The sequence below is a fragment of the Ceratosolen solmsi genome, unplaced genomic scaffold (genome assembly GCF_000503995.2).
Source record: "Ceratosolen solmsi marchali unplaced genomic scaffold, CerSol_1.0 scaffold29, whole genome shotgun sequence".
Classification (NCBI taxonomy): domain Eukaryota; kingdom Metazoa; phylum Arthropoda; class Insecta; order Hymenoptera; family Agaonidae; genus Ceratosolen; species Ceratosolen solmsi.
The window spans coordinates 10,528,640-10,540,988 of record NW_011948417.1 but is presented as its reverse complement, the minus strand read 5'-3'; the positions used below and the strand labels follow the sequence as shown (position 1 = coordinate 10,540,988).

The 12,349-nt window shown below is 21.1% G+C and overlaps 1 protein-coding gene across 1 annotated transcript in view; it reads right to left on the bottom strand.

Annotated features, from left to right (window-relative positions):
- The window catches only part of fry (microtubule binding protein furry), a 45,849-nt gene extending 39,658 nt beyond the window's left edge, over positions 1-6,191 (bottom strand). Inside the window, exons 1-12 of the mRNA XM_011496557.1 lie at positions 6,073-6,191; positions 4,869-4,945; positions 4,625-4,666; positions 3,955-4,122; positions 3,365-3,549; positions 2,958-3,157; positions 2,627-2,836; positions 2,353-2,560; positions 2,145-2,282; positions 1,836-2,070; positions 1,023-1,426; positions 42-446 (exon numbers count right to left, since the gene is read on the bottom strand). Coding sequence (XP_011494859.1) covers positions 42-446; positions 1,023-1,426; positions 1,836-2,070; positions 2,145-2,282; positions 2,353-2,560; positions 2,627-2,836; positions 2,958-3,157; positions 3,365-3,549; positions 3,955-4,122; positions 4,625-4,666; positions 4,869-4,911 — 2,238 coding nt within the window. The 5' untranslated portion in view covers positions 4,912-4,945; positions 6,073-6,191. The remainder of the gene's footprint in view (positions 1-41; positions 447-1,022; positions 1,427-1,835; positions 2,071-2,144; positions 2,283-2,352; positions 2,561-2,626; positions 2,837-2,957; positions 3,158-3,364; positions 3,550-3,954; positions 4,123-4,624; positions 4,667-4,868; positions 4,946-6,072) is intronic.
- Positions 6,192-12,349: the final 6,158 nt, after the last annotated feature.

The following is a 12,349-nucleotide window of genomic DNA, read 5'->3' as shown; positions in this document are numbered from 1 at the left end:
ACTTCTTTAATAGTTTTTATCTCCATTTAAAAATAACTTACCTGTACATCTCGAGCTAAAAACTGTGTGAATCCAAGTATGACATCCTGTCGCCAATCTGGAAAATCAAGAACAAGTGTCTGCAAGCTCTGATAAGCTAGGCCTCTCAATTCCTCATCCATGTGAACAGTGAGTCGCGCGAGCATGTCAACGAGTTCGGGTCCAGTCATCCCGTCAGGTATAAGACGCGGTACTGCAGCCACACACGTACGAAACAAATCAATGCGCGGCTTACGCTCGCCAGTAATCATCTCATCGGGTTCCTTATTCATGTTTTGTGTACTCGTCATCATGAGGGGTCGTCCATAGTGTGCATCAAGAGCTCGCAGGATATCCACGAAAACACGTCGTACATGAGGAAAATACGAGGACATACCAATGCTCCTTGCCGTATCCTCCGTCAGCATCTGCATATAAAAGATATTTCATTTATAATAAAACTATTTTTACAAATATATTTACAAATATAAATAATTTTCCATCTTTAGCAATTAAATTATATTATTTATTGCTTTTCAAATTTTAGCTTATTTTTTATTTTTTCCAAAATAATAGCAAGAAACAGTACTGTTATTAATCAAACATTAATTTAGGTAATTTGTAAATTAATTGTAAATTAATGTAAACATTAATTTGAAACTAAAAAATGTTTAATTTTTACAATGATTTACAGACATTATTATTATAAAAATATATTATATAAAACATTAACTTCCAAATTACAAATTTCTAAATTATTTGCAAATTGTTCGAAATTAATATAAACAATCATCCCATTTAATAATTTGAATGGAAAGAATCAAACGTAATTCGTATTAACAATTTTAATATAAATACATAGGTAATGTTTTCATAAAATTGAATACTAATTTTTAATACTTTATCAATTTATCATTTATTTATTAATTTTAATTTATTAATTTATAATTTATCAATAATTAAATTTTATTCCTGAATAACAGTTCCACCAACATTCTACCAACCTTGTTTAAATATGTTTTTTTCACACGCATTGTATTTCCACTTGGTAGAACACCCATAGTTCTTGGCATTGGTGGTTCACCTTCCTTTTGCTGGAGACTGTCAGCAACAACGAGAAATGCACGCAAACCAATGCTCATACGTTCGGGGGTAAGAATAATTTTAACAGGTCGACCAACGGAAAGTAAATCAAAGACAATCTCACGCATCGCAAAATCCAATCTTTCTTGTGCTATAAATTGAATAATTTTTACGAAGATATTGAGAGGTGTATCACGAGGCACTACGGCTTTCGAGCCTTTTGGAAACAACGAATTTACGATACTTTGTAGACGACTTTGTGTTGCTGAATTACTTTCACACTTTATCCGAATCATATATACCCATAGAAGACGATAAAGAGCTTCTGCGAAAAAAATTACAATTAATTAATGATTTTTTTATATTTTTTTTTCTTCCAATGAATTTCAAATTTTTAATTGTTTAAAAATTAGAAAATAAGTTAATATAGAAGAAAAAAAACTTTAAATATTATTATAAAATAGCATTCTATAAATGATAGCATAAAAAGTATGCTTATACATTGTATTTTCAATAACTTACAATATATTTTTAATAATTTATGGTCTATATAGTTGGAAAATTGTTATAATATCTTCATTTTTATTTTTTAATAGACAAATAATTTATTACAAGTGTATATTGTTATAAAAATTATTCAATAGCATTATTATAAAAATTCTTCAAATATTTGTATAATCAAACTATTTATATTTACTAATATATTTTAAGAAAATTATAAATACAAAACATACCTAAAGCAACACGACACATTTTAGGATCTCGATTTTTTAAATGAGAGAGACACATTGCTAAAAAATAATGCCAATTTTGTAAAAAGAAGATTTTTTGACTAACGCATAAGAGACATGTAACTAATGGAAAAAGTGCTAGACGATGTTTATTTTTTGTACACATATCTAACGTCGTAGAATATAACATTTCTACAAAATTTTTCAAACAAGGAACATTAACTTCATTTTTCACAGCCTGTATATAAAAAAGTTAATAATAAAAGCGTTAAAATATTTTAACTTATATAATTAAGATAATATTTTACTTACAGCTGCAACAGGAACAAGAATTTCTACAAATAAACCAGCTAGTGCATGTTTTACATCTTTGTCTTTTACTTCTAAAAAATATTGAGCACATTCCTGCATAAATTGAAAAGATGCTTCAAACTCTTCTATAGGCACCATCTAAAATTTAACATTTTAAGTAATCTTTACAATCGATAATGTAACCATTTTGAATAAAATATTAATTTACCTTAACTCTAAAAAATTTCATACCCATCAATAATGAAATTATGCACTGTGTTGTATGTGGACCAGGCTCTTTAGCGCGCAAATCTTTTAATTCTAATACAAAACGTTTACGAACAGACATAAAACGAGACTGTGCAAGAACACCTATTACTTCAGCATATAAATCTGCTATTATATGAATATTTCCTGCATTTGGTTCATTTTGAATGCTATAATAATTACATAATTATTGATAATTATTAAAATTTATTACTATTTAATTACTAAATACTAACCCTTCTCTATATTTAAAATGCTTAAAAGCAATATTTTCAATGTATAAAACTAAATTTTCATGACCTGGATGAAATGGTAATTGTCTTAATATCTCAATCAACATTAAACAAAAAATAAATTCTACTGCCAAATCTCTTCTCTCTTGAAGTAGATCAGCTTCACTTTTTTCAATTGTTTCTACACTTCCTGATACTATTGTATACATTATACTAAAATTAAAATATATTATTCGATATAAAATACAATATAAAAATTTAGAGTACTTTTATAAAATAATCTATATATTATTTACAATGTTCTAAAACCTAAATTGTAATATCTTTCATTTACCTTTTCCCTTTCTGATCTTCTTTTGCAGCAGCAATTTTTTTTTGATCTGATCCATGATCAATAAATTGCCTCTCATACCAATTAAATAGAACTCGCAATATGGAAGGAAGACAATGTTCAGCGACCGATCCAAAGGCAGATAAAAGTTGATCAAACTGAGAATCTTCACCTCTTTGTAAAACTTTAGAAAGTGGCTTTTCCTAACAAAAGTATAATTATTTTGTCATATAATTATTATACTAGTTTATGTATATTAATATTTTTATTATTTTTTTACATTATATTTCTATTATAAGTCATTAACATAAATGTGTTTATTAAAACTTAAAATAATACATTTCATTAAATATTACATTAAGTACACACTATACAAGTAAAAAGTAATTTACATAAATAAAAAACATTACCGTTTCTGTCATAACAGCTTCCATTTTCTTTTCAGCTTGAATTGTAAAATCTGCAAATAGGGATTGCATCACAAACTCCCCTGGTCGAAGATTATTATCCTCAATTTGCTGAGATTTCATTATTTCTTTTTGAGCACCCCACGGAAATACAACAGTCACAATACTTACTTTACTAGAATTAGACTCTGTAATAATCAATTTGGATTGAAAAATTATTTTGTTTGAATTTACTCTTCTGTTTTATAATTTAAAATTTTTATAATTTATTGAAAGTTTGTTATTTAATTATTACTATACAATATAAAAATATGTATAACCACATAAAACTAAATTAAAATATAAACAGTAATTAATAGATAGGATACAAAAGGAGTTAATCAGCATTATAAATTTTTAACTAAATCCTTCTTGATTATTATTCAATAAATGTTATCAAATAAGTTATTTAAACGCAATTAAATTTACAATATATATGTTTTTCTGGTAAAATTTGAAATAACATTAAATAATTAAAGTTATGAAAATATTAATTTTATATTTCTATGAAAATAATTTAAAATGTTATTAATATTTAAAAAAAATTAACTAACCATGGTCTGATACACAAGTACTAGTAGTGCAAACACTAGTAATATCATTATTTTCCCTTTGCCCTAAGCCATGAATTAATAAAGTATCTTGACATGATCCAGAAAAACTCATTTCTGTCATTTCTTCGTGAAGATCTTCACCTTGAACTACTCGTGAATCAATTGTCTCTAAAATAAGACAAAAAATTCCAAATTTAAATTTAGTACTTGTTAAATACATTAAAATTAATTAAAAACGAAGCCTCATTTTATATGTACAATGATAGATGATAGAACTAACTCACTTAAATATAGATAACTGATTTTAACTGCTAAAGTTTGTAAGAGATACAAAAAAGTGAATATAAATTCAAATAGAGTTGCAGAAAAATATTAATTTTTTAAATTATTGTTTATTAATTATAATAAAATGTTAAAGCTGCGTTAAAAATTTATAATAAAAATAGTTTAGAAATATACTTATTAAATTATATGGAATGTTAAAGTTATATATATATATATAGCAACAGCAATATCTTTTTATAATACTTCATAATAAGTTATTATTTATAAATTTTCATTTATCCATTCAAAAACAATTTCAGAATAAAATATAATATAATTAATTAAAAATGACTACAAATTTAATACAATTAGGATATCACTTTTAAAGTTTACAAAATATATTTACCATTTTGTGTTCTATACTCATAGCCTGGTTGATTTTCATCCTCTATAAAATGAATTTTTTCTTATTTTAGATCTTATGTATTTATATATTTTTAAACTATTTATTTTTATAGAAAATAAATAAATACTAAAAAAATTGATATACAAACAACTTTTATTATTAAAAGATATTCTTTTAAATGAATAAAAATATTAAATTGAGATTTTCTAAAATATACAATAAATTAAATAATACATTTACAAACCTTCTGTCATATTTGCAACATTTTCTTCTGTTTCAGGCAACATCACTTTAATTTATATCAAGACATTTCTATGAAAACTTAAAAAAGATTGTTTTGTGATTTCTATTATATTATTAAATTATTAAGTACTATTACTTTAAAATTATATAAAAACATGATGCTAATAATATATAATTATCAAGTACATTTTTAAGTACAAATAATAGTAATGCAATAAATATAATTTATTAACCAATTACTTAAATTTTAATAATTAATATTAATTTTTAATTAAAATACTCGTTTATTTATTATTTATAAATTGGCAGAAATAATAATTTACTAGAATTATATTAATCTTTAATTTGTGTATTTATTTTTATAGAAAAATAATATAATTAAAAAAAGAACTTTATTAAGCTATTATTGTCATGATACATTTGTATAATTTATATAATATTACAGCATATAAATATTAATATTTTACAATTTAATTGAAATAATTTAATATTAATTATTATAATTTAACAAAAATATGGTCATAAACAAATTTAATTATTAAAAATTTACAATAAACTTTCATATATTAATAACATTTAAATAGAATTTAGGTTATTAAAAATATTACTTTAACGAGAATATAGTTTTTAATATTTTAGTATCATTTACATAGAATATATATTTTTGCAATATACTTTATTAAAAACTATACAATTTCTTAATATTTTATTAGTTACAATACAATTAGTTGTTACATTTGAAAATTATTTGAAATAAATGTATAATAAAATTTCCCCTAATTAATACAGATAAAAGTAGCAAACCTAATCTTAATAATTATATTCCTTAATTCTAAACAGATGTACTTAATAGAATTATCAAATTGAAAATATTATATAACAATAGTGCTTGCACTAAAAAAAATAATTATAACATGTGGTGAACCTGTTAATAATGACTGCATACAAAAATATCAAAATAAAACTCATAATTTTCGAATCGTCAAAATACAGCACTATCTATAAAAACATGATAAATTATATCTTCTTAATTATTACTGTATAGTAAATACAAGGCTAAAAATAACCAAAATCATCAACAATAAAAAACAACATATAAAGAATCTATTAAAGATTTGTATACCTTTAAGGTTATAAATTGCTTGAAAACTATTTAAAACTAAATACAAGAATGTTCAAGTTAATAATCATTATGATAGAATTACCGTGATGAATCACTTTTGCTTACGCTTTTATTGTTGAAAGCAAAAAACTTCAAACTTTTAATCAAGTATTAATTTTATATGCTTTGCCATTTCTTTTTCATATTCCTGTATTCTTTATTTCTTTTTATTAAACTTGCATTTAGTATTTACAGAAAATGCTGTAAGATGGCACAGTGCATTATATTTTATTGCAGATCGATCAATATTAAGTGTTTTAGATTTGTTTTTTTTTTAATTTTAAACAATGTCATCAATTTCTCTAATTTGATTACATATTGTGCTATGATTAATCACTATTATAATTTTTGTAGAAATTTAATGTCATTTGCTAGTTATTATATATTTATTTTTCTTTTATGTAATTTAATTGTTTCATTTTAATAAATTTTATCCAACTTTCTTAGCGTTCAATCATTAATTTATTATTTACATTATTCTTTGACGATTTTATGAATTATAGAATATTATTATTATAAAATATTGTTTTTTCAATAATTATAAAAATACTAAATATCTTTTACTAATCTTGAATATATATTATTTGTTAGAATTATCGTTAAATTATAAAAAAAATATAATAAGCAAAATGTTTATCCAAATACCTGTCCCTAGTTTCTAAATATGAGTATTATTGTAAATGAAGTAGTTAATAAATAAAATAAATCTTTCATGATAATTAAAATATCACAGTACATCAATTATATATATACAACATATCATTAAAATTTGCCATGTAAAAGTATTGAATATTCATTCAATCCTTACGGATGTTTTATAACATTTTTTCCCGCCGTGTAATTGAAGACATATATCTTAATATAATTCTTAGTTATTGCTAAGATAATATAGATAGTGTAATCAATTTATGCTATCAAATTTTTTTATATTATAGACTGTATACAGAATTAAACGCATGTACAGTTATTAAAATTAAGTTCATTTTTATTTAGATATTTTTTAAAATATATAATATATACTAGTGCATAATTTTTAAATTTACAATTTAAATTTATTATAATGATTTTTATATAAATCGAATTTAATCATTCATTTATTAATATTTATATTAATAAATATATATTAAATCAATTAAATAATAAATTATTAAAATTTTGAAAATAAGAAATATAATTTTGCTATGGATATTTAATAAAAAATAATAAATATTATTAAATAGTTAAAAAATAATAATAATAACAATTTTTTATAATGATAAGAAAAAAAAATTTACCTGTTTTGAAGTATCTAATTTTTCAATTAATATTTTAATCATTAATTTTTCTATAATTAACATAAAATACTATAAAAGAAATATTATATCAAGTTTATATTGTGAAATTTAAATATTATTATTAACAATATCTGCTTTGGATAAAAATATTTTTAAATACTAATATATTTAATAATACGTCATAATCTTGTAGTAGAAAACTATTATAACTTTGAAAAAAATTATATATATATACTGAATTTTGACTCATAATTATTTATTGTAAATATAATATTTATGTGTTATATGCAATAATATTTTAATACAGAATCAAAATTTATTATTATTACTCTGAAAATATTTATAAACATAATTTTTATATAATTATGTCGTTTTAAATGTAAATGATAAAAGCTTATCTAGATTTATTTACTAGATTTTATATTGAACAATTTTATATGGTAATGTTATGCAATATTATTAAGAATATTTTCTATGAATGAAAGATTATATTATGATTTATATTTGCTTATTAATATTTTTTCAATATATGATTAATAAAGAAATAATCGAATATTACCTGTATTATCATACTTTAATATGAATGAAATTTAAAAAGTAATTTTAATTTGTCATAATTAAATTAAATTCTTATATTTTATTTTATTTGAATATTTAAATAATCTAACAAATTATATGATGTACGATTTATTACTAAAATCATGAATAAATTCTAACAGTAATTATTTACAACTTTTACAATTTAAAAATATCTGATCAATCCATAATGAGACATCTGAATTGGAAAGTGACGTGTAAGAGAGTGAGTGGAAAGTATATAAAAACACAAGCAGAAGAGACCGGTATATAAATAGTGCAAATATTAGATAGCTTAAATTTTATGAAAACTCATAGTTGGAAATAATACAAAAAAGATGTCTACTTTAAAACAAATTTTTATGTAATGTACAAATTTACGTTACAATTTTGGATAAATAAAAGGATCTATTTATCATGTATTATAATTGTAATTATTTGTTTTTAAAGTCAAAAAGTTTTCAAAACGTCAATATAAATTTTTACCATAAATAGTGTTTTGTTATGGAGTTCATGTCAATATAAAATTTTTAACATAAGTATAGTAAGTGCTTATAAAATTAATCGACAAGTTTTCAATTCCATTAAATGATTAGAATATGTAGATGGTTCCAAAATTATTGTCAGTGCCATTAGATTATAGAGAAACGAATATAAATACATTTAATATAAAATTATCTATTCATATTTAAAATATTTTATTCTTATTGTTTTATTCCTATTGTTTTATTTTTTTCAAGCTACAGCTATACGCTTTAGTGTCAAATAAATCGCAAATATCTATACATTTAATTTAAATAAATATCAATTTATAAAATTATTTTAATAAATAGTTCATTATAAATCTTCACGTAAAAAACAAATAATATTCGTGACTGAAATTTTGAATTTATAAATAAATAAGGCATGTCTAAATTCTTTTATCAATATGTTACTTATTTTGTTTTTGTAACACTTCACATCTTTATAACAGTATTTGTACAATTAATAAACCTATGATTTTAAATGCTTTAAATTAACGTCATATTTAAAATGTATAATATAATTTTATATTGATAAAGCCGCTGAAAATTTATAGAATTATGCAGTATACTAATTCATTAAATCATAGTAGAATATGAAAACACTATTGTCTAGGTCTGACATTGAGATATTTGCAAAAGGGAGTCGTATAGAAAATCAACACAAGATTAGAATACGTATTCTGAAAATAATGTTTTTTTATACTCTCCGTGGCTGTGATCATTAGAAACAATAATTTTACTGTATTTTCGTTACTTAATACATAGATCTACATGCAAGCACATATTTGTATGTGTACCGTCAACATTTTTGCGAAACTGCGTTCTTTTAAATAATGATTATTGCCTTGTTTATTTTTTTGAATTAATTGTGATAGTTGCATTATTTAAAAATTATTAAACTTGTTAACGATATTGGACAAATTAAAAATATCGGAATATTTATTTTTAATTATAAATTCAATTTTTAATATTCCTGATTCTAAACATTTTTGTCTAGATATAGATATTTCATGCCTGGTATATAAAACGACTTTATTATATATATATATATATATATTAATTTATTGCATAGCTCTTAATATTATAAATATAATAATTCTCATTATATATTTATAGTAAATATTTTGATTATTATTATATTCTATTAATAAATTTGAAAAGGATTTCAATTTAAAACCACCTTTTACTTAAGCAAAAATAAGATTTTCTATATATATTTAATGAGTTAAAATATAATTTTGCACTATATAAATTGAAAAATTTAATAGCAAATGCGATATGTCTTTATATATTTTTATTGCTATATATTAATATCACTTTATATTATTATATACAGATTTTTACATAAGAATTTAATTCACTTACGCATACTCTAAGTAAGAAACGAAATAACTTGTGTTCTATAAAATCAACAAAAATAAGAAAATCTTCAGTGACATAAAAGAATTCAACTTACAATTCAATAGTAACATTACAAGTTATACAAGAATATTTTAAGTATTGTGAGATTAAGTGCTTAAAGTGAACAACCTTTTCAATTATTAATGTATACACGTTCGTTGAAGTAATTCATCACATATTCAAGTTGCCTTAATAAAACTTTTTCACTAAAATTCTTCTAAGCCAAATATATACTTTATAAACTTTAATATATCTCATAATTAATTGTAAAGACTTCTTTACATAATTATAAACATAATTATTTATCATAATAATTTTGCTTATTAAAAGGAAGTAAATATACTTAAATATCTTTTATATTATTTTATCAATGTAATCGTATAAATGCTATCTATCTGAAACACATTCAATTATGTTTTAGTAGTAGATATTAACAGTACCAAAAGAATTTTTATTTTATTTACAAATTGTTACCATTTTCCTTATTTTTTAAAAATTTAGATATCATAACTTTTATTAATAAATAATAATCCAAATTATATAAAAAACATTAATATACTGATTAAAAAATTAATTTAATTAGATAAATTTTTTTTTATTTTTTTCGGCCAATTTTTAAATCATGATAAACATTTAAGTTTTTTTATATTATATTATTAAATGAAACAATTAAAAATGTAATATATTATTATAATAAAAAACAGTAAAATATATATTTTCCAATTGTAATAAAATATCTTTCATAATTATATTAAATATAAAAATTCATAATTATTTTTCAATTAATATATATATTTTATTTTTTCAATTTTTTTGGTTCCTTAAATGAATACTGTTTTAATTAAATGCATTATAAATAATTTCAATATAAATAATATTATTTTTGATAAGAGGTACTTACTACTATTAATTTTTAATAAATTATTAAATATGACAATTTTATTATTTACAAAATATGTCTTTTTTCTAAACCTTCTGTTATTATCTTCAAACATCTTGAGTCTTACATATTTAATAAATTTTTAAATATTATTAATTGTTTTAACAAATATTTTTGGTCCAATTTATTCAACCCGATTATTTTATGTAATGTTTATTTATCCGATATTTGGATTTCTATCTTTATATAGCTTTAATACGTAGCACTAATATTATGTATTAATGGTATGAAATTATGTAATAATGGTAAAATTTTAATAAAATACTAAAATGTAATATATGCAGATAAATATAATTTATTAAAAAAGAGTTTTCATAAAAAAATTAACATAGTATAAATAATTGATTTAGAATATTCAATTTTTTGATTGACTTATCTTAAAAGTAACATAAGAAAATATAAAAGTTGTACAAAATGTTAAATGCATAGTAAACATTAATAAAATCTTTCATATTAAAAATAATTCTTCTAAAGCGCTAAAAATAACGTATCATTTTTTACAACAAATCAATTGTTTAATTTGAAAATATAAAATTGCTTTTATATAAAACGTATTATATAAACAATAAAAAGTATCCTAGAATAAATTGGAACGCAAGTCCTCTATTCTTTCAATACATTTCAGCAGATATACTTATTATATGCTATGACAATTGACAAGGTCTGCATGAGTGCCATGTATAAATATATATGAATTTCTTGCAAATCGCAATGCTGTTAGTCTATTGAACGTTGGCGGGCTCGTGCATTTATGCATTAATCCAACAATGTTGGAACTACGCCAAAAGTCTTTGCGTAATCCCTTGCTTCATGCCCCGATGACCCATTTATTTGTCATCTTTTTGTCAATCTCTCAATACTGTCACTTCCGAATAATGAAAGATGGAGCACAAGAGGTCACAGGAGTGAATGAGATTATCAAGAGAAATCGATAAATAATGATACAGAATTAATAAACAACATTCTAAACAAATATTAAGAGAGATTAATGAAAGATTGAATGATTGAATGAAAGATCATGTATAAATAAACAGTAATTTAACAAATTATGAGTATATTCATAAAAAATGTGTATAAACATAAAATCATTAACTATAGCCTATTTTTTATCATATGGTACAGCATTTTTACATTTGGGTTATAATTGATATGTTTACTGTGTTAAATCAATAAATGTTAATTTTAAAAATTATATTAATTATAATCAATATATATTTAAAAAAAATTCTTTTTTTAATTTGTCAAAGTAATAGAAATTTTATGGAACTATATAAGTTTAACTTAAATTATCTTAATTAAATTTTGACTTTTGTATTTGTAAATTATGATACTTTAAAAAATATTGAATTTGATTGAAAATATTTCTTCTAAGATTTAATTAAAAATGAAACGAACAAGTATTTACAGTTACAGTTATTTCGATAGTACTGTCAAAACTAAAAATATTTATTTTAGATTTTACGAAATAACAATTTTTGTGTAATTTAATTAAACAAAGTTAATGCATCATTAAAATGAATTATACTTCAAAAAATGGTCAAAATAAAAAAATATTTTAGATCATTAAAAATATTACTTTATTGTAAGCTTATATTAAATTTTAAT